Below are 23,971 nucleotides of genomic sequence, written 5' to 3'. Positions count from 1 at the left end.
GAAATTTGAATGCCTGATATAATAGATGTCACAACCAACCTATTAATAATTTTGGATTTGTCATGGACGCTATTCAGCAGGGTTTGGTACGTCTGTTACACATAGGCCTATTGCACGTAATAAAGGCCCCTTCAAGCGGCTAAAAAGTGTCTACACCGTGTAAGCTTATGTATGATTGTGACATTGTCAGAGACATCATGCTGATGATGGCGACTTGTCACAACCCGAGTCAACCTGGTTATAATTGCATCCTCCAATTGCAAGTCGTAGAATAGGTCCCAGAATACACTTACAATACATTGTATATCCTTCCAAAGCCGAAGCTTTTGGAGGAATCCTAAAACACTCACCTGCTATGGGCGGATGTGTGACTGTGGCAGTGTCACAAACACTCCCACTGGGATGATGATAATGTCACAACCACCTTGAGTGTCAATGGCGAAGGTCTCTCACACTTTTGAAGGCTCAAGCCATCATGTTGAACAAAAGAAGAGAGACCCTAAGTGTCATGAGACTGTCACAACCAACCTGAGTGTCAGAAACATCTTCAATGTCGTCAGAACCACCTAATATCAGTGGTTCAGTCTCTGGGACAGTATTCAATAACAAAAAGGCAAGCTTTCTTCGAATGAAGTTTCATTTATTTACACTTTTCACTTATTTTCAGAACAGATGCAATCATTACCTTAAAGAGATCCAGTCGTGGCACAAGTCATTATTTAGACTAGCTAAACATGGTAAAATAACCAAATTGGTAATTACTTCTTCTGCAGCTCATTGGCTACATAAGGGGGAGGGGCACCTGAAACTGCTAACATTTATCAATTGAAGCTTATTCCCACCTTAGGTTTTAACCGGGCCGTTCAAAACTCCTCATTTTTATAAGTGTATCGCTATATGATTCAGATGCGACAAGCGCCTAGTTTTGGTAGAGCGGGTCACATTTAGCTCTAAGGATGTAGATCAGAAATTAAAGGAATAGATTTCACAAAAGGTCTACAATAGGGAAATGAACAATAAGTCCGTATCAACCTGTCAAGTTCAGATGCGACAAGCGCCTAGTTTTGGTAGAGCGGGTCACAAATGTCAAATGAGACAATAAGCTTTTCATCTGAAAATCTCCTGGTCTTGTCCAAGCTGCTGCAATGCCCTCCTTCAGTAACAGCTGGAGTACTACTGCAATGGCCTAGTCGAGTTCAAGCTGTTGCAATGGTCTCATTCAATCAAAAATCTGGTCCCAGCTGGCATATGCTATGAATTGTGGTAACTTTTTTGTCATTCTGTTCATAGACACTGAACGTACTTCCCAATGAAAAGCATCATCATATTTTTTACACCTAGTATATACAAGTCATGTAACATGTGTGAAAACTATACAATATTTATATGCATATACATAGGTCTTGCTCTGAATTGAAGGAGTGTTATTGTTATGCATGAATGCTGCAGACTTATCATTCAGTGCTATTAAAAATAAATTGAATTCGACACAGACAGACGTAATTATTTAGATTTTTAAGAACCCCCCAAATATCACCATAGCAGAAAAGTACAAATCAACGAGTTGGGAGGAAAGGGCTGGCCGCATGTTTGGGATACAAAAAGAAACCCACTATGTAACAAATTAACGGATGTTACGTGGCATATATCTATTTTATATCTAGTATATTTTTTTGGAACACATTTTCTACCTCGGTGTTCACTCTTAGGCAATTATGGATATCAATGCATTTTGTAATTTCTACCATGGTTTGATATAGGTCCCGACTTCCGCTGAAAAATTTCTTGGACACATATTCAGCCTTAATCAGAACAAGACCCGGGTACAATCAGTCATGATCAACAATACCAAATAACAACTCGATGCAAACTGCATCCTGTATGCCCCATCCATTGCTAAAATAGAATTCTCCCAAAAATTCAACGCTTAAAAATGCCAGTTGAAGCAAGACTCAAGTATAGGAAACACACACACAGTTTTATGCACAATGTGTAAAAACGGCTATATTGCATTATCCCAACCATGTACATTACATGTTTCTTTAATAACATATGTACTGGTTTTTTCAAGCACCTCTAAAAGTACATTTAAATTGTTTTTTAAAAAGAGAAAAACCTAAAGAATGTCCACATCATTACTACTGTTGATTACTGATAAATTACAAAACTGTATCTCAAGAACATCAAGGGTACAATAATTATTTATGTATGCTACTCCTGCAGAACCACTGGTCAAACTAACGACATTTTCTTTTATCTTATACCAGAGTGAGTGGTAATCTGAGATTGCCGAGATTATCTTATACCAGAGTGAGTGATAATCTGAGATTGCTGAGATCGTTGAACTAAACTGGCTAATTTTTACAGAAAAAAACACATCATAAGTCAGCTGACAATCTTAATCAATCGGTTTTCTCCTTATGAGTGATGGTGTCTGTTTCATTGTCAATCCCTGCCTCAGTATGGACAATAGCAAGCTCTAGCAACTTTCTGACTCCGACTTGAACTATGAGACTGAATTACACATTTTACAGCCGGGTATGGACATCCTTGATATTACTGGCACTGACAAACTTTACTGCATTACCATATAGAGGAGAATTTGAGATGCGAAAAGTGTCCCCTACATGGGGACTCCGTAACTATTCTGAAGTGGTGGCATGGTGTTATCTCAACAGTCTCTTTTTAACACCTCATCTAATGCAGTAAACTATAAAATATCTGCGCCTATTCCTTATCAAACAACCATTATTATAACATATTTTGGGATATGTGAAAATTTCCAGAAGCATACATGTTGTTTTCCGACTGAGTGAGGCCGTTGACAGAAATATCATAAATTTGTTGAAATTAATGAACACATTCGAAACTATAAGTACATAGATCTATAACACAGTTCAACACGGGTGCAACAATACACAATCTTCAGAATGCATTGTACGCTGCTGTACACTATACAACTAAAGACAAAGTATAATGTTTTCTAACACACATAAGCAAAAGATTTGGAATTTATTCTCATCAAAACCCAAAATAGAAAGAAACTCAAAACAATTCACCTTCAGGGTGTCCCGGTAAAAATGTTGTTAAATTTGGATAAACCATTACAGATGGAAAGCCTTTTTAGGCCTAGAACAATTTAGAAAGTAGATCAGTGTTTTTTAAACTAAACATATTGTACGAATTGTCATATTATTTATGGTAATTAATAATATGCTTTTACCACTCCCTGGAAAATTTGCATCATCATTGAGTTCAAAAAGGTATAGACATTAAAATTATTAAACAGGAAATAGTCAGATACTTAACATGTTTATAGATGTATAAATGTATAGATGTATAGATGAATAGATGTACCTCTGTACATAATATAGGAAATTCACAAACCTTACCCATCGAATGTGGTGTGGCGATAAAGCGTTTTGGCCAACAAGGAGTGCTAATCATGGTTAAAGTAGCGGGTCCATGTAGCCAGTCAAAAGGCCCTGCAAAAGCCCATGGAATTGCTAAACTAACTCACTGCTGCATTAATCTTTATCAAGAACACGTCACAGCATCCACAAAAAGCATTGTGAGCCCCGATCATGAAACAAAACTGACCAACTCGAAATTTCATTCAACATAGCACCCGCAAATACCCTGAAGTCCAATTCCCTGCTGAAAAGGGATGGATTGAAGCTTCTCAATGCAGGCACATGGTTGCCACAAGGGTTTTTAAAAATCTCTATGGACATAACCCTTCTTTGGGTAGTTATTCCACAGTGACATTGCCACAGTAACTATCTATGTCACCAAACATTGATTAAGTACCCAAGTGTCTTTAAGTGTCTTTAAGCCAAGTAAATCAAAATCTACAAAATACCTCAATGGAACCAAGAGAAGAAGACAATATCTTATAACAAATCATACCTATGGCCGAAGCTTGGAAAGTGTTACCTGAATTGGTCCCTATAATAAATCTAAACTAATACTGCTTTCAACAAAGAAGAAATTCATATACATACCAACGGCAAATGGCATTTTAAGGTCATAGCTGGGTCCCAAGACTTCATTGTTCCATATGCAGAGACTGCTCTTGAGCGATATAAATGCTGGGAAAGGCACTCTTGTTCAGCTTTTATTTTCTTTCCAAATACTGCCTGCTCAAATATATGAACTCTATGAGAATATAATTTTGGTCCAAGTGACAAATTAAGGAATGTCTATAGCAACAAAAGTTGTGAATACCAGAAAAAGAAATCACTGAAGAAACATTTAAAGGTGTACAAGAGTTCCTGCCAGTTGTGGCCCAGGATCGGCATCCTGACTTATCCAAGACCCAATACCCCCATGCCAGAGATTGGCCACTGGTCAAGTCCTTGGGGGATCTAAGCCAGTCCATGCCAGATCTAATCCCTACTTATTCAACTTGCCAGGTTTGAGCCAGAGCTAAACCAATCCAAGCCAGAGATGGTCCGGGCTTTCCCAGATCTGAATCTCAGCCACCTAGGGGCAAGTTCCTGCCAAATATGAGCTAGGGAGCTAGGGCAACAAGTTCTTAGTCACTTGATAAAATCAAAGAAGAAAGTCTAATCATTTTGATCATTATTTGAAGCAATTGCATTGAGAGGAGTTCGAGGCACCATCTGCGACGATGAATCTGCATTTTTATTTATCTTCTTCATTCTTAGGGAGGTTGAGAGACGTTCACTCCTCGCTATGCTGTCTATGGGATCTCCCGTGATTTCCTCAGCTAGAGGCGCACTGCTCTCCAAGTTCTCCAGGAGACTGTTCAACCAGATATTTGCTTCACTGCAATCAGGCCTGAAAAGAAATGGAAAGACTGAGACATCATGACAACTCCAAATCCTTTAATGGGATGTCCTGGACAGCCAGAATGAACAGCCCTTCACCTTCGATCTCAAACTCAAATGTGAAGAGAAAGAAGTGGTGAGAAGGGATATGAGCCCACTACACATTCAATGTCCAGCAAGCTTACCACTACCCCAAAGGCACTTCTAATTCCAACGTAGTGTGTGTCAAATAAGGTTCATGACCTTCTGAGTTCTCCAAATCCCAATGATGTACGCAGATTAAATAAAATTGTCAAATAATCCTAAAGGGAAAGCCATCTACATTAAAAAATAAGAGGCGCTGTTACACAAACGATCACAATTGTTAATGATGACAAGATACAAAGGGATATATAGTAACTGTACCTTATTTCTGGGTCTATTCTACAGCACATCACAGCTATTTTGAAGAAAGGAGGTGGGCAGCCGTCACAGAACTTTTGCTGGAAGACTTCCGCGTTCAGCCCGAAGTCTATCGTTCTGGGGAGGTAGTCAGGATCGGCTTGGGTACGTCCGATGATCTATAAACAAGAGGACGTGTTTTTTGACATGATTCTAAAACAATGACCAGAGATACACAAGCATATGTTATCAAGCAAGACCACAATCCCAATCCAAAAGCATATTACATCTGGGCCAATGCCATCCACCAAAATAACGTTGTAAGGTGGATGGATAGAAACAAACTTTCAAGACGTTTGTCGGCAGCGTCATCTCAGATGAACAAGACTGCTTGTGATCAAAACAGAGTTCATCTAGTTCAGCCGGATTCATCTCATCAATTTGAATGACTAAACCACTATTTAGCTAATCACAGAAAAGAATTTAAGGTTGATGACCAGCATCACAGATAAGTGATATGTGCAATTTATTCAAAAGGCACTATCATGAAGTTCAAACAAACCATTACAAAAACTGATAGGTTACCAATTGCAGGCCGAGGACCAGTGGTGCCATCTACATCTAAGATGCTATACTAACCTCACAGCAGACGATACCAAATGAGAAGACATCGACCTTTTCATCATAACTTTGTCCGCGCATCATCTCGGGAGCCATCCAAAATGGATTCCCTACAACGGTGTAACGCTTTCTTCGGGTGGGCTTCTTACTTTTACCGAGGAATAACACATCGTTCTCTGGAGATTTCATCGCCGATAATCGCTTCTCTACAATGAGTCTCGAGCACCCAAAGTCTGCCACAACGGCTGTCATATCCTAAGAGAGAGAAAATTCATACACTGTCACCTGGAAATGTCCGCATGCCCTTTAAACTAGCACTTTATTGTGCTTGTAGATAATCTCCAAGATACATGGCTTCAAGGGTAGACTAACATTGTTGCATTGTTTGCAGTGCCTTTCCTAGTGTCACTGCTTTGACATATTGAGAGGCATCCTGGTTACAGAGGTCAAATTGAATGGATACACCAAGGCAGTATCATCAATAGAGCAGTTGTCCTGCCAATAGAGGTGTCCACTAAGGAAGGTTCCACTGTACTTACATCTCTTAGGAGGCAGTTCTGTGAATTTAAGTCTCGGTGGATTATATTCATGGAATGGAGGTAGCTCTGAAAAGAAAGAAATCTTAACAGTTATTTTTCTTATTCATAAATCTTTTCAACTAAACAAAATTTTGAAAACGAAGTTGAAAATCGATCCTCTTTGAAAGTATTTAGCAAGGAGATATACTTTCTAACAGTTCTTTAAGTGTAACCTCCATTTTCTGAAATGACAGGACAATAATTCACCCACCATTCCCTCAGCGATGTCCCTAGCAAAGCCTATCCTCTCAGGCCACGTCAGTGTCTTATTGGGATTCTGAAGCATATCCTTTAACGTTCCGCCCGATATGTACTCTGAAATTCAAAGGAAAGGTTTTAAAGAAATACAATGATAAGCTTGACGCAAGGGCCCAACGCGCCGCGTAGCGGCAAAAAAGCGAAGCTGGCGAAACATTTATAACGGGTCACCGTCACTTATTATTGGACTTATAGCGCATTTACGGGGTTGCAACTATTTTGCTTTATAGTGTCGCCAGGAAAGAAAAGCATGCGACCTAACGCCGATCTATTTGTATAAAGTGATAATTGGAAGGTATATAGTAGGAAATATCAATAAAATAATCATTCCATGTCGTCTTTTGAGGGCATTTTTGATTGTAAAAAATATATGTGTACGTCACCGTAGTCTCTGCAATGATAATTTTATCAGAGCAGTCTCGCGCAAGTAGAAGTTCTTTACCTACTAGTTCTTCACTTATTAGTCTCAACGTCTGGCGCAAAGCCAGACGTTTTCCATTACGATTTCAGTACGATGTTTGACAATAAGGAGCAGTGCGCGAGATATGCTAATGAGCAGACTTCCCTCGCTTGAGTTTCTGAAGAATGTTCCATATCGCGCTAAGCGCATCACTGCTGATTATGACAGGCGTGCAGCGGTAGGTATCTGCTCCCCAACTTCCACCCTAATACGGTACAATAAGTTACCATTTGATGAGAATGGGACAATGCCCTCACTGTGTATGGAGTCATAGGGATAAGAAGACATTATTCATTAGTGTTGGTACAAGTGATTTTGCCCAAAAAGCATGCGCATTCAAAAAACAAAATATGCAAGGTATCACGTACATGACTAACATGTAACATGACCATGACGACGTGCAGAAAGTGCACTGGCCAGTGCATACCCTATGGCTATGTATAGTAAACATGATAAACATGAACAACATCATTATTCATCGGCAGTTCATTTTACTCCGAGCTTTTCCTGAAACATATTGCCATGATGATTAGGCCTACCATGTACCATGACCAATAACGGCACTAGATCATGTAGATGTCAACAAGTTCACATGAACCGTATAATCCCGCATAATCCCGCATGGCGCATGTGGGGCATGCGTCTAAACCAAAGCCCCAAAATCACTTGTTTTGGTCTATTTCACTTGTGTTTCCCCCGTCTCCCAGTCCATAATACATTTACAGTTTACAATCCCCGATCATGGCCCAACAAAAGGTCATCGGTTGACTAAAGCCAAGGAACACAACTGTTCAATGGATTTATAGTTGAATGCGATCAAACTACATCTTTTCAATCGTGGATTGTAAATTTAACCCCATGGGCCTAGGGAAGGCCCTATAACAATACTTTCGACACAGTTATTATCTCCGCTGCCTCCACCATGTTACACACAGTGCTCACTGCTGATTCTAAAATGCGCCACCTAGTCAATTGCACTATCGTCATCACCTCATCATACTTCATTGACATTACAGGCACACATTGACATAGACCACTGTTGCAATCAACGACACAGTTGCTATCCAAGTAGCATTATAGAGGTAATTATCATTATCATACCTCATTAGCATGTGAACCAATCGTGTCGCGTCCTTTGCGATCACGGCAAAGCCTCATGGAATAATGTCTTTCAACGTTGAATAATTTTTCATATTCCATGCCTACAACTTCAATTTCTTCATAATCCATGGCTAGAAGTTCAATACTAATATAATATCCAAGATAAAGTTACAAGAAGTAGTCAATAGGGGTCTCTCACCTCTCACTGTGTGTCCACACTATTCACGCTTGTACGAGGAATACATTCAATGCTGAATCTAACAACACCCAGTGCCCTTACTCTGTATATTAATCACTGGAAGATGGCCCATTTCACTCCTTGCTTCTACTTCACCTATAGTCTCATTGCAAACGCCTCAGTTCTATGATATCACATTCACTTTCAGCTCTCATGCAACGCAACAACTGTGCTATCTGCCATCGCACATCAACGAAGAAGTGCAGCCGCCCACATTCCACCTCACGTCTGTCCGACCAGCTGCAATCCTCGAGGACGCCCCACTGTACCACGATTTCACTACGATGTTTGACAAGAAGGAGCAGTGCGCGAGATAGGCTAATGAGCAGACTTCCCTCGCTTGAGTTTCGGAAGAATGTTCCATATCGCGCTAAGCTGACCACTGCTGACCATGACAGGCGTGCATTGGACTGGTACAGGTTGGAACTGAACATTGAATATGCTGGTGGTGACGCTTTCTGATGAGAAGTTGGTCGTGACTGATGCAGTATCCTTGGACTTGTCCACAGCATCGTTCAATCATTGCTCTCTGAGCTGCCTTGATTCTGTACCCAAATACTAAGACCAAATGCCTGTTGACTGTGCTTTAAGAGAGACTGGCGCCATGCCTAGAGATATGACTGACCCCTATTGGCAAATTTGTATGACTTTATCTTGCCTACCTAGCTGCTGCCTATAGTCTCCCTTTAACTGCGGAACACTTCAAAGTCGATAAAATGCCATGTTCCACCTTTTAATGTGTTCAGACTGCCATTTTCAAAATAATCAAGTCAGGACACTGCCTTCTAGTCTCATAATAAAGTTTGCTTTCCTCAATATATAATAACATTTCTTCTTCTTCAATGCTTTCATCATTCCAAACTTCTCCTCCTCTGACTTTTACAGGGGTACAGTCATGGCAATCAAAACCCAAATACTGAGACCAAATGCCTGTTGACTGTGCTTTAAGAGAGACTGGCGCCATGCCTAGTCTCTCTTAAAGCACAGTCAACAGACACCAACCCCCTCAGACTCAGAAACCACAAACGCCCAACCCTTCCTGCTACCCTAATACTTCTGGGTCACTGGTACAATAGAGGGAATCGGTGGAATAATGGTTAGGGCGCTAGGCTTACAAACCCTAAGAAAGGATTTTGGCACTTCTAACATAATCTGTACATAAACTGCTCCACAGGCAATACCAACCAGTGACAATATTCAGCCGCTTGTCCTTGTAGAGAACCCCAATAAACTTCAAGACCTTTGGGTGATCCAAACTTCTGAGCACAGAAACCTCTTTCATGAAACTATTGTGAGCATCTTCATCGAATCTGTACAGTTCTTTTAGCACCATAACTTCTCCACTAACTTTGTGGGTAACCTGGAAGAAAAGAGAAGCATAGCTTTAATTAGTCCATGAAATTAGTAGTACAGTACCAGAACTCAGCAAAGCTATGGATAAGCTACTCCATTGTTGGGCTGCGGCAGGTTTGCAGCAGTCTGCTTTGGTAACAAACCAAACTTTACTTTGACGGTTTCTGTTATGCTCACCTTAATAGCTTGCCCAAAGAATCCTCTGCCTAATACTTCGCCATTCACTAAATCACCCATTCGGAAGACGCGATGATTCGTTGAGGAATTGTGGAAGGAATGTGTTCGACTTAATTCAGAAAATCTCTTTTGTTTTGGCAGTGGGCTTGGGGAATGACTTCGGCCGGGACTCTTCCTCATGCCCCTTAAAGGAAAGGAGAATCATTTGAGAAACATTTCAAGCAACAATACCAAGGCTGAAAAGTCTCAAATCTTAAATTAGTTCACCCCGAAAGTGCCTTGTACACTGTGCATGTTTGCCAGATATTTAACTTCACAAGGGCCATGACAAGTTAGGCATTACTCACAACTCTTAACACAAACAATAAATTTACCCTCTGCATATCTCAACTTACCCTCTACACGCATCAACTTACCCTCTAGATGCTTCAAATTACCCTCCACATGTAGCAACATACCCTCTGCATGTATCAACATACCCTCTTTATGAAACAACTTACCCCTCATCTGTCAACTTACCTGCTACATCTGTCAACTTACCCTCTACATGTATCATTTAAACGAACGGGCAGGGCATCATCCCTCGTAGACCTTCGACGGTGGGTTTTAGCAAACTCTTCAGTAACCTGGCTCGGGAACAGTGATTGTGAGCGCTGACTCTTAAAAGGCGTCGCCTCGCGCTCAACAGTCAACCAAATTGACTCAGGCCCCTTCATCATGTCATTGAGCTGAAAAGGTAGAAACAGGTTTTAAGAATTTAGCATCCTCTCTCATTGTATAAGCAATACAAGTGAAAACCCAGGAGCGCTGAGCCGCATCGACTGGTCAGGCCGCTTCCCAAATACAAACTGGACAACTGGAGGGAAAGGGGCTTCACATGCGTTTAGGAAGTCATCACTTTGGATTTTTTTTTGAAAATGCCACATTTGTAAACTTGAAACAACTTGCTCACCTCAGTCACGCTGTAATCCCTGATAGGAGTGCCGTTGACTTCTAATATTTTGTCTCCAATGTGGAGAATGGAATCATCTGGTACATTATCATTGCTGTAAACAAAGAATAAACATTTGAAGATGTCGGAGATTCGAGGAGGGGTAGCAAGTGTGCTGCCGAGAAGCACTGATGTATATACCAGAACTTTCTGTCAATGTCCACCAGATGTCCTTGATGAGAACACTGTAGCATCAGCAGGCAGTGACATCCCGTGGTTAGATCAAATGACACTATTGGCCTTAGACTATATCCAAACAGTTGTGACTAGAGATTGGTGTATTAAAACCTTTTGAGCTCTATTTCAAAAGATTTCTAAATAAGTTTTTGAGGTAGATTCCATGAGCTACAGTGAAACCGAACATAATTAGTTTGTCTAATGCGTACTCTGAGACTTGGAGAAACTTTGGCCTGCCATCTCTGGGTCGAAGTGGAAGCTCTGTTCTCTCCCCAGATAATGTAATACAAGGCTGGCCCTCGGGAGTTGGAGGGATCTCAACCAATTGGATGGAATGTGGACGTCTTTTAGTCGGTGTTTCAACATCTAGCGGTTTTACTTCCTTATTATAGCAAGCACCACTGCAAGGATAAAGCAGATTCACTTGAAGATATACCGGTAATCTGATTTAATCATATCAAGAAGAAACTGTCTAATGCATAGCAAATGAAAGGTCAGAGCAAAAACTGGTGACTTGTTTTAGGTCACAAGTGATGTGTCAGTGCTTGGTCTTAAACCCATGATGTTCGAATCACAAGTCATAACCTAAGCTAATCACAAGACCGCTCTTGAGTATCTGACAATGACTGGCATCATGTGGTGTGGTCCTTTGCTGCCCCCCCCCCTGACGGCATACATGAAAGCCATATTTCTGCCTGTCCTCACTTGGCAGCCTGGGGTTTAGGTGCACTGGGAAATCATACCTGCATCAGTCATTGCCAAGTGCATACAACCATGTACATACCAGTAGAGTCGAGAACGCTCGACCAATGCATAGGTCTCCCCGTCACCAATAAACACGGAACATTTGGCACATTTGAAACACTCTGGATGGTACTTGTGCTCTCCTGCCACCTGGAATCAAAATTAGAAACAGAATTGAAAATACTTATGGAATAGTTTTCTCCAGCCGGACTAAAAAGTATTGTTGACTTTTGCCACAGTGACTTCTTGGCATAGCTTTTGTATGAAATCTTGACCCAATATGTCTCTCTTGCATCAGACAAGTCACACACCAAGCTCTTCTGTATTGGTGCCACATTGGTGCTCGAAAGAGCTACATCATTCATGCTTGATTCAATGTGAAATTCGTAAGCTGGCTTTTTCCCTCTTTGGTTCAAAGGAATAGTGTTACAAGATGAGCAAGTTCAAATCTTTGTTTTCATCATTCAATTTACCTTTGGGTGCATGCACATGGACACGCAGGCTAAGACTCCTCGCATCTTTATAAAGACTTAAGCATGAACCCTTGATATAAACATCACAACTTAGACCCTATCAAGATCATCAGATGTAGTTAATTCTTCTCAATATAGATTTTCAGCGAATTTGTCAACATAACCATTGAGCCTCCTACTTAGATTCAACCAGTCAATCGTATTGATTCTTAAACCAGTCAATCGTATTATTGATTCTTCTTGTACTGAACGTCTTGACATATCCAAGAACTATTCATCAACTGATCAATTTGACGTCTTATTATATTGAGAAATTAGAACCATATCTCTGTCTTCCCAGGCGGAATCAATAATATCCGAATAAACTCAACATAATCAAAGGAAAACACTCTCACAAAATGAAATCAATATCTTCATAGTATTCAAATTTTCTTATAGAAAGGCCAATCGGCCACTTTATACCAGTCGCATTCAACTCCAAAGTATCTGTTGGATAACTTTATCACAACAACCAGGAATAGAAAAGTGAAATTTGGTACTTGTGTGGCAAACATATTCCTTTTTTCAATATTTTAAAGAACAGACTCCATCATTTTTCATGTTCACACATTATACAAGAAAACTGACATATTCCATTTTCCACATTTTTAGAAGGATGCTTTCTAATGTTATCACAGAGGCACTTTTTCATGGTGCTCACATATCACTGTACAAAATGTATATATCCAGAATATGCACTGAACTATTCCATTCTACAAACACCATTAGCATCCTCGTCCGTCAATGGGCATCGAATGAGTTGCTTGCGTTTACTTGAAGTACCACTCATCAGAAGATAAAAGCCCAACTCATGTTTAACACACAAACATGCGTAATTGGCAACGTAATCCATAAAACATATGAAAATTGAGGATAATTTGCCAAGTTTGATTGATCTGCTATTGAGACGCTACTATACAACAGCACATTCACTGCCAATATTTCAAACTCCACTATGATTATCCAGATGGATCCCGTCCCATGGGACATTTGATACGCCTTGATATTCAATGCATGTATGTTAAAGGTTGGAGCAACATAAGGCTAAGTAGTGTCGATGGTGTTAGCTTACTTGAGTGGTGTTGGATCAAGCACATGTTTTATGTAGCATGAAGTAGCCCTGTAATCAGAACGTGGACTCAACCGTTTTAAAGACTGATTGCGACAGAAGGGACCAACACCATCCTCAATACCTAAGGTCATTTGCCTGTCCCTTCCATCACACACAAGGTTGGTAACTCTAAAGTGTGAAGGACACTCTGCTCTCTAAGTATGTCATTCGATCATAATGGCACCAAGGCTTCTTTTGGATATTTTCTCTGATGTTGTTGCTATGAAACTTACCATGACAGGGCCTGTTATGAGATGAGAACAGTTATTGCATGACTCTGCAAACTTGGACCAGTAGTCATCCTTACAGTACAGGAGGCCGAGCTTCTCAAAATACCAACTCGTCAATGTCTTCATACAAACAGAACACCTTGAAAAGAGAAAATGAAAGAGTTAAAATCGGAGTCAGGACTGGACTGAGCTTATATTGATAACTGGCTGAAATCAACAAAGTCAGCTGAAAATTTGAACACCACAAGAAACATACAAATGTGCCAATATCTCCATTCCTGACAGGGTCATCAATTGCCGTTTTTAGATGTTACATTCACAGTTTTATGTATCAACTGACTCTTCTCTAAGTAATGTCCTGTTTTTATAAGCACCGTGGCAGGCAAACCTACATTTTTAAATACCGGTAACGCATATTTTTGAATGACCCAAAACGGAACTATTGTAATCCGTTTCCAATTAAATCCAAAATGGGGTTATGACTTTGACATGTTTGATTGAAGTGACGTCAAACCATACCTTAATGTAACTCGTGATGTCCAGCATTCCAGAATGAATAAACAGAATTTTGCCAAAAATAGTAAGCATGACTAATTAGAAAACAGATGGTCTATACCCATTGATGAATATCATTCAAATCAAATTTTCTCTTGATGAGATGAATCAATCAAAGTGTCATTTGCAGAGGATAATGAGATCTGGCTTCATCTAGTCATAAAATTTAGCTGAGGTGAAAATGCCCATCCCCAAACCTTTTCCGACTTAATCAAGCACTACTAGAGTTGATTGGAATAATGAACTTTCTAATCTGATTAAACTAGGATCAGCATCTGATGATGCAATGGGGCAATGGTGCAATACTGGCCTAATTATTATGGATTCTTAGGACTTTTCAGTAGCAGATTCTACAGCAGTCCTATGATGAGCCCCTGAGCAGGATTTTTGCCTCCCCACGGCAATGCAATCTGGTTGGCAGAATCTAACTTCATCAAGCTTGGTGGAGTTGATTAGAATCGTGCGTGATTTCATGAATATTCGCTATCTGATGAAAGCCACTAGGTTCATTAAAAAAGATGCTTTAGATATAATTGTCAATATAGCAATGAAACATGGTAATTTTCATTGGGGTATGTTTTGCCATTGATCGTTAAGCTCATAAAACCAATGAATACAACATCACAGCGAAAATCGTCATTAGTACGATATTTATTGTGGTAAGCTTTTGGATGTAAGCTCACATTACAAAATCAGTGATGCTATTAATGCAGATGGGTCATAATTTGCACCAAATATCTAATGCAGTGATACACACTGCAGTCATTTATTCACACTATGACTCATGAATTCGAAGCAATTCTAGATGATGTGACTATGAGTTGAACAGCTATTCGTTACGGATCGGTTGGATAGTAATTTGTTATGGTTAGTTCATCTTTCAGCTTGAAGCTGCATGTTGCAGCCAGATCCGGCGTTGGATACATGCACTTGTTGCAGCAGCAGATCCCATAACATTGTGAGTCATCAGCACACATGGGTGTCTTGGGAGATCAAGAGGGGATGGACGAGAAGAAAATAGATCCTAAAGGTAGCGGAGCAGCAACATTACATGTAGTTAAATGGAAACTCTATATAATGACACAAACTGATTGAATACAACCAATTTTTCAATGATCAGAAAACTGACCTGCACAAAGAAATTTTTTGCAAGCGATTAAAAACCACAAGTATTCAATGTCATTGAAATATTGTCCCATTGGAATCAGTATCACCTGATGAACTGCAAGGATATTTCAACACATCATCATATCTGTGAAAAAAATCTCACTGATATTTTATCTTTTTTTGTATCCTATTCCTAAGGAGAACAGTGCCCCTGGTGACACATGTGAGTTCATCAGTACATCAGCTTGCCAACACCATGACAACCAGATGTGGGCAGTTTACCGGTATCTCGGCCCACAATACCACCATATATCCAAGATATATCTGATGGCATTAACAATGGATGACATTTTTAAAATTTGCACCAATCAAAGGGTTATTTAACATGTGATCATGATACTGAGGAGGTTTTGTGGGCAGGGATAACGATATGACGCAGTGAGTTATCTTGATTGTCACACACAACATTTGCTGACACTTAATTCTAGAAACGCATCTGTTGCATGACGGTACATGAATGGCAAAAAGAGAATGCTGCCAAATAAAGCATTGTACAGATTCTGTCATGCTGATACAGCAATTTAACCTTCTCATCAAGATGGTGGTCTCAATAAACCGTCCTCTAAGCTCGCAGAAGTCCAGGCCAGGATTGAGTACAGAAATACCAGGAAATAGAGTATGTAACCAGCAACAAAAAGAAGTTGTGAGCTTTTTTTTTTACAGAAAAGGAAAATAAACCATCGCCACAGACTACAGCCAATTATCTGTATCAATATAACATCAGAATCACCAAGCCATAAATCATGAACACCACCATTCACTCTAATTTTGTAAGCACATTACGCCCATTGCCAACAAAGAGCGAATTACTAAGTGCACTATTATCGGACGGGTATTCACAGGGAATCGGGACAGGGCCATTTTTATGATGGGACGTCAAGACATGGTGCACCATTCCTTCCTCACAAGAGAGAAATAACATGTGCTAAATGTAAATGGACAGATTACTGGTCCAACTGGTTCAGTTAAGTTCCCAGGCAAGCCTGGTAGGTCTACCCATTTATACTCCATGGAGTCGAAACAATTGTGACCCACCACAGCAAAATGGGTCGCATGTCGCAGAGAAGATGAGCCTAAAATGACACCAGGACATAGAAGAAATTGATACACCAAGATTTCACAAAAGGCAGACTCTAGTGAAATGAACAACCAGTCCGCCTCAACCTGTTAAGCTCGAAGCGACATGCGACTCATTTTGCTGTAGTGGGTCACAATTTTGGGTTGGTGTCTTGCTTAAGGACACACAGTTAATTCTTCAGAGAGTCCAACCCCAGACCTCCAGATTATGAGTCGGTACTCTAGCCATTGCGCCACTGATCTCACTAAAGGTGGAGCCACTCAACCACAAAATAAAACTGAGGTCTTAGCAAGCTCACAAGAGTAGTAGATGTAGAAGACGAGGATGAAGTCATTCTCATAACCCTCAACATCGAGCAGTGCTGCAGCACTCTGCGACTTAAAAGCCCAACCACAAATGCAGGCACAGACATCAATCTTGTAATAGCTTTAGCCTCAGTTAGCCTGATGGATTGGAGAAATGTCCTCAGTGGGTGATAAACAGCTTACAGAAATTCACGGGTAGAGATATTAGTAGGCTGATGTACATGGAATTATACCAGTGTAAAATCGGGCCCTGAATATGGCATAGCTGGCTTTCATTAGAGGAAAAGAAATGATTAAAGTACAAATGTTGTTATCAGGAGGATAAAGCTGAGATTTTGTTATCTTTTAAACAAAAATAACTTAAATTGACAAGATAAGTTCTCATACACTGATATGAGCTGGAGTAGTATGATGTCACTTGGCCATGGGCCTACTTGGACTGCCGATAGTCAGACCACCACTAAAGTTTTTTGGACAAATTGTTCCTTAACATGGCCGGGGATGTAACCCTGATTAACTTAATCGATTTATTCTGATATGTCCCAGCGCAAAAGGACACTTTCAACTCCAAGTATTTCGCCATCAGCATTGACTGTAGCTAAAAGTAGAATGAACCACACTGATAGCCTGGTCTATATTAGTCACCAATGTCAATAAGCAGAATTGATTCATAGACACGTTGTCCACCTGACTCTAAGAATCAAGATCTATGACAATATTGTGAGATCATGTGCAGCGGAAGTAATGAGGATCAAACACATTCTTGCTCAAACCCTAAACACCTTGAAAAAGTCAAGACTCCCCTTCCGACAAACTAAGAGCATTTCTGCCTTTGTGCCTATGTGATGACAACACTTTAATAAAAGGCAAATTGGCCGTTTCAAAGTACATGTAGCATTTGCCTTGCCCTCAAAATCCTGTGTGAAGCCTGCATCGTTTTGGGTTTTGTTGAGGTCTGGAGCCTTCCATGGTTCCTACAGAAGGGACTCTAGACACCATACTCAGTCAAGTGGACCAACGAGTGGAAAGCGGGCCCTAGAGAACGTCATATCAAGTGCATCTCCTAACTTTCTGTATAAAATGTGCCGTGTAATGTACAGCAAACACACAAACACCATTAGCACTTCATCAGACATCTGCCCACTTGATCCCAGGCAGAATTCATCACATATCATGAATCAAATAAATACGTAGGCAAAGTTATTCTCTCTTTGTCTTACACTGAATTAGGCCTACTCAACAAACATCATGACAACTTCTGAAGTTTTTTTGGCAGAATAGGTGATTTGCTTTCATAAACCCAATAAACCTAATACCGAACTAGAGCAATTTATCTGACTTGGGGGAGGGGGGGGGTGCTATTGCGGTCCAGTTGATGGGCTAGAATTCCAAACAATGAAGAGCCTTTTCAAGTAGACCTGCTGCAATACGCAAGTCAAATCATTGACCGCTGGTGTCAGAACTTTAGTTACCAATTCTTGAGACAAAGGCCCATTCCACGATATTCTGCCAACTATTATTGATCCATCACACCCATGCCCTGGGAATAAAACAGAATTTGACAGGTCCTCAGTAATCTAAAAATACATGCCACAGCTCTGTTGGGCTTAAATTAATGAGCAGTGATGTGTGCTTCCAAGTAAAAGTCCACAGGGATGCCATTAAAATGCGGAGAATTTCTGACAGGAATCTCACTCAGGCAACTCCCCCAAGCAGAACCACTCCATCTGTTGGCGAGAAATGTGTTGCATGATGAACTTTTGTCATGTCGCACCCTAATCCAGGCCACCCCATTTTTTCATTACATCACCCATATATTATCTGATTTAGCAGTTATTAGGTAGAAGATCAGAGTTAACCCTTTGTTGTTAATCTGATGTGTGGTTTGCCCAAGCTACAAAGTGCCAAAAAAGAAATCAAAATGTATACTCAGAAGGATAGCATAACATAACAATTTTAAATAATCTTGTAAAATCCATGTCACCCGTGTTACAAATGTCAGATGTAGTGTAATCTGTGAAGTAGGCCTTCATTGAAGAAAGATGTTATCACCTCAATGTCACCTAGATTTAGAAGTGCATGATTTTGATAATCAAAACAACCTGATCAAGTTAAGTTAGGCCGCCCCATGAAGTCATTGCTGTAAATCATGCAGATGGCATACTTCCAGGGCTCTTGATGACCAGGGGTCTCGACTCCAGTCAAATACACACAAAATCCATATCTGATCTGATGCACAAGAGTGGACGCATTTGGCTCCCATCCATTCCATGGCACCTACTTAAATTGCCAACTAGCGGGGATTTTGTGCAGGAGATAAGCGAATATCAATCCCCGATTTCTTCAGGATGTGGGGATACCTACATGTACACAGGCAACTATTCTAATGTCTTTGGCCAGTATGGACTGGATCTGGATCATAAAATCAGTGTGCATGAGCGATGAGGAGGTGAACTTGTTTACTCACTTGAAACATTTTGCATGCCAGGATCCGTCGAGAGCTTGCAAACAATGGTCCTCATAGATCGACTTGCAGCATCCAGCACACTGAACTAGGGAGACTGAAACAGAACAATATCATACGTAACCTTTGGCAAGGGTCTTTTGGGATAATTTTGCAAAAATCTGGTCGATAAATATGTATTTAGGACCCACCTTCAACGTCTTCCGCCATCCTTATGTCAATAAAAATAAGAATGACATTCTCGCCTCCTTCCAGCAGGTGCGCGGGAGAGGTTAATTGAGACAGTGCTGCTATCTATTGTTTAAAATTAGAACTGGCGAAGACAGATTTCCACCTGCGTGTTCCCTCCTGGTTCACAGTCCCAACTCCGGACCTAAGGAAGGAATAATCTGACTATAGACTAACAGATAATTCATGATGACTTGAAAAACAGCCATCGGAATGTACCAGGAAACTGTCAGCGTGTCTCTGGTTTAATGGTGGCAGCACTACCACAACCATGCAATCTGTCTTGGGGACAACATTACAACCATCAGATTATTGTCTCTTGATCACAACTTGTGTGAAAGAAGTGAAGGTCACAAAAGTCCTGTCATATCTTGATACAAAGCATGTCACAATTGTATTTGATAAATGATTGAATATCACATGATTGGTAGACTTCTGTATCTGGTCTGCAGACCCTGGCCTTAGCAAAAAAATGGGGGGGGGGGGGCTAGCAAGGCCTCAAGTAAGGACACATGCCACTTCACCTCAGCCACAGGTACAGGCAAGCTGAATGCAGGAAAGGAAGGTAGACTTCTGTCACAGTAATGTCTATCATTTTTCATTCAGACTATGAAGTATCTCCATGGCAGTCACACAATTTGCATTGAAGTCATCGAGTGGCAATTTCAGGAAATTTTTGCTCAATTCGATAGGCTGTCCTTTCCACCCTTCAAGCCGAATCTGTCAACTGAAGAACAGAGGTGTCCTTTGTTCAAGTATGTCTAGTTTTTTTTTATTTAACTTTCTGACGAGTTGAGAAGTCTGCAGTGGCAACAGCACAATCTGCAGAGATCTGACCTGGATTGTACCTGCAACCCAGAACCACTATAAATACTGGATTGACAGCCAGCTGTAGTTTGTGCTGTATTTCCCCTTTGAAACAGAAACAAGCAACACTACAATTACAATATATACATGTAAATGATATTTATTCATATCTTGCAATTACATTGTATCCATTAAATTACACATTTTAAAAGTGGTGAAGTGAATATTTATACAAAATGGCTCATTCAAACCCAGATAACATGTACAATACTGTGTGATAAAATGACCATTCTACGTTCCTTTTATGGTTAACCTACATACTACCCCGTATTATTCTAAATTCTGCAGTTACATCGGAAGGCATATTTATCTCAGCATCATCACATGATCACAAGTCAATTCTATCATTTTGGTTTGAATGAAAATGTTTGTATCACCCCGAGACAAATCATAATTTCTGTGACACAACCTATGGTTTTATATAAAGAACACCCTCTTTAAACTATCATGGAACTTGACTGATCAGTCTATTAGTATTACATGGCAGCTTCTATTGTGGTGGTACACATCCATTTAAATTTCAGTTGGTTTAACTACCTCAAATTGAACACACCAGCAGGCATATGTTCATCAATGATTGTCCTTTGAAGGTGTGCAATGCAGTTTTAAATGTGATCAACGCATTCAAGATACCAGCAAGTACAGGTTATCAGACTTGGCACTGATTTTAACACATTTATATCGGAAAATTAACATTCAAGCAAAGAGTTATTCTGATTAATGACTTCCCCAGGAAACACAACAGCCAAATCTGGAATAACTGGACATACTGCCAATAAATCTATCAGCAATTAATTAGCTTTATGTTTATAGTCATGATTATGTGCACTTTAAGTATAAGCCTTGCATTGGCTAGATATATCAACACTATTTTCTGGAACTTTCCCTGTTCTGATATTTCAAGAAAGACTGCTTAAGCCAAATAAAAACAATTGAAAGATAAATCTAAGAAAACATGTCTCAAAATCTTTCTGACCCACTTGCCTCATTTCAAGTAAGTCTTGGTTCGGAACACACTGGTCATACATGTATGCACTGTGGGAAGCCAGTGTTATCTGTTACTGTTTGTGTCCCTCATATATCTGTGCAAATATCTGGACAAAGGCCTTAAAATGTCAAATATCTGGTCGGCCATATGATCCGGCCAGTGTGGAGAAGATTGCAGTGAAAGACTAAATGGAAGTATCAAATAAAAAACTTTTTTCAACAGGGGACAAAAACTTAATAGATCAAAACAACCATATTCTAGTTTTGGACAGATTCAAGTTTTGATACTCAACAAGACTATTAACTTAATGAATTTAGACTGACACAACTGAAGTGTAACAGAGACAAAGGAAGAGTAGATATGAAACACATTACCTAGCCATGTGGAGAGCAAAAATGCACCGTTCAAAATAATGCAAATTGAATGGCTTTAGTCAAAGTAATAAAAAGAATGAACATTTGAATGCACCGTAAATCCACTGTGGAATCCCAGGCAAACCAGTCAATTTTACAAAGCATGGATACCATTTTTCTACATTAAACAGACCATGCTATAATCAACATAAAAAGCAACATATACATACTTATTAGAAGTTCAGAATGGCACTTATTGTGTGGACACTGGTTTTGTCATCACAACCTCAGTCTTCCACAGTAAGGACTGGGATCTTAGCGACCCAAGAAGAGCCACTAAGAAATCTCCATTGTTGGGTTGATGGCTGAATAGTCAGGAGGGGCGCTTGAGTAAGTTCTGTTTTAGTCACTGGGATAGTTTGAGGCATGCATACAATATAGAGCCTTGAAAGATTTCGAAGTGGCCCAACCTTCAGATGGATCAAAAGCTCTGGTACTATAGATTTAAACTTTTATCACATTATTTATGGTTCTATGCCAAACACTTCCCTCCCCTAAATAATGCCAACAGCATCAAACACAGTTAATTTGGATCCCTTGTTATTCCAGCGAAATGTGAAGTTAAGTTCATTGCACTTTTAGTCTTACCAAGCTTGCATTAAGCTCATTTGCAGTCAAGTACATCCTCTGACATATGAATATCAAACTTGTTTTAAGTACAATGTAGAAGATAATATACAATGCATGATATGCTAGCCACCAGGCACCTCATCATATGGACCTAGGTATGCTTGTTCTACTTGACCCGAAACACAGGAGACATTTATCTACTGCCATGCCCCGACAAGTAGCAATACCCTCCAAATATATCTTGGTTATAGTTCTATAAAAGAGCAATACAAATCTGAAGCTCTTATTCATGTATTCATTCACTCATGAATACAAAGGAAGCACACTAATTTAGAAAATCCTATTTTATAGTCAGAAGACCTAGCCTGACCTCTGACGATGTTGATTAAAGACAAGATTAGTCCCATATCTCTAGATGTGCAAGCACTGTTTTGCAGGCAATAATCAAATCCAGACACAAGCCAAACAAAGCAGAGCTTCGAAATGTCCGCCCAAAGACAGGACAGAATATTAGACGAGATGTTTTCCTGGTCTGTTTTGCGTGACACTCTCTGTGCAGTAATGTTAATAGACATTCGCTACAGTTATCGCTCCTCATGCACACCAATATGTAGGTGAATAGCCCAAGAGTATTGCTAATTGTACTCAGCTGCCCCAATTAGCAAAAGTACAAAAATAACCTCATGATTAGAAACAACGAAAGAGTATCTCTTTCAAATGTGCTTTTCCTAGTTAGGGGTGAGTTTACGATATGCTCCACAAGTCCGTATGCCAAGTAGACTGGAGCCTGTGGACGATCTGCGGCATATGGCCGATCTTTTCTTTGCTCCGACTGACAAGGACGAAGGACACCTTCGAACAGATTGTGATCTCTGTAATTTGGTTCCTGTTAGCAATCTGAAAAAGACAAGGGAATGAATAAATAGCTGTTACACTATTATATTCTTAAGACAGAACTTTTCCGGAATTCAGAATATTTTTTAGAACAACCGCCTCTCTTTAAATCAAAACCCTTAAATCAGGGCAGCTAAAGATAACATCAACTGAGCAATTTTTCTTCATTTTACACAAGTAAGGACATCAAAGACAGTTTGTATTCGCTAACATATTTCCGTGTAAGGTAACTAAACTAATAAGAAATAGTAGGTTCATGCAGGATGACTTGATTACATGGGAGTGCTGAAAAATAAGGGTTACAAGCAAAGAGTCCTAGGAGACCAGGTTTAGTTTATTAGGTGTACTAGGTGTTATGGGTACCATTGGGAATGTGTAGAGAGACTATGGAAACATAGGTGCAGTACCACACAACAACTATCATACCTGGTGAAAGACTCGTGTCCCTAGCACTAGAATACGACTTTGGAGAAGAAAAGTCGTCCAAACTGCCATGACTGCCTGTGGTACTAACAGAGTTGCGCATATGATTCATTAAGTTACTATGACTCGATGCAAATTCTACGTCTGTGTCTGAATCACTGTAAGAAAAACAGCACAAAAAGAAATGTGAAAAAATTGTCAAAATATAAATTTGTCGTAAAAAATTTAATGGTGTAGATAATTTGGATGCGACCTGCAATAACATGCATTGGTGATTTTTAAGGTAATAAAATC

At 39.9% G+C, this 23,971-nt stretch overlaps 2 protein-coding genes across 7 annotated transcripts in view; both read right to left on the bottom strand.

The window, feature by feature from the left end:
- Positions 1–625: 625 nt before the first annotated feature.
- Positions 626–19,497, bottom strand: LOC135482537 (LIM domain kinase 1-like). Of its 2 annotated transcripts, XM_064762645.1 has the most exons (14): positions 19,486–19,497; positions 19,298–19,391; positions 13,729–13,864; positions 11,913–12,022; positions 11,338–11,529; positions 10,913–11,006; positions 10,501–10,688; positions 9,961–10,144; positions 9,616–9,790; positions 6,585–6,688; positions 6,335–6,400; positions 5,814–6,050; positions 5,199–5,353; positions 626–4,803 (listed from the first exon to the last, which is right to left on the bottom strand). In XM_064762645.1, exons 3-14 carry the CDS (start codon positions 13,849–13,851, stop codon positions 4,569–4,571), a joined length of 1,863 nt encoding a protein of 620 aa, XP_064618715.1. In that variant the 5' UTR covers positions 13,852–13,864; positions 19,298–19,391; positions 19,486–19,497; the 3' UTR covers positions 626–4,568. The 2 variants fall into 2 exon arrangements, with proteins under 2 accessions (XP_064618715.1, XP_064618714.1); XM_064762644.1 differs by lacking the exons at positions 19,298–19,391; positions 19,486–19,497 and adding an exon at positions 13,982–14,046.
- Positions 19,498–20,473: 976 nt separating this feature from the next.
- The window catches only part of LOC135482533 (unconventional myosin-XVIIIa-like), a 56,885-nt gene continuing 53,387 nt past the window's right edge, over positions 20,474–23,971 (bottom strand). For all 5 annotated transcript variants that reach the window (XM_064762632.1, XM_064762634.1, XM_064762635.1 and 2 more), the window contains 2 exons: positions 23,681–23,835; positions 20,474–23,257 (listed from right to left, as the gene is read on the bottom strand). In XM_064762632.1, coding sequence (XP_064618702.1) covers positions 23,250–23,257; positions 23,681–23,835 — 163 coding nt within the window. In that variant the 3' untranslated portion in view covers positions 20,474–23,249. The remainder of the gene's footprint in view (positions 23,258–23,680; positions 23,836–23,971) is intronic.

Source organism: Lineus longissimus, chromosome 2 (assembly GCF_910592395.1).
Source record: "Lineus longissimus chromosome 2, tnLinLong1.2, whole genome shotgun sequence".
NCBI lineage: Eukaryota > Metazoa > Nemertea > Pilidiophora > Heteronemertea > Lineidae > Lineus > Lineus longissimus.
The sequence above is the reverse complement of the archived record's forward strand: the minus strand, read 5'-3'. Positions and strand labels throughout refer to the sequence as shown.

Excerpts from the sequence above, each read along its gene's own strand:
- LOC135482537 (XM_064762644.1), bottom strand. The coding sequence starts at position 14,016 with ATGACCCTGTCAGGAATGGAGATATTGGCACATTT. Across the intron at positions 10,145-10,500 it reads TTAAATGATACATGTAGAGG|GGGCATGAGGAAGAGTCCCG; the intron begins GTAAGTTGACAG and ends CTTTCCTTTAAG. Across the intron at positions 6,401-6,584 it reads GGGACATCGCTGAGGGAATG|AGCTACCTCCATTCCATGAA; the intron begins GTGGGTGAATTA and ends CTTTCTTTTCAG.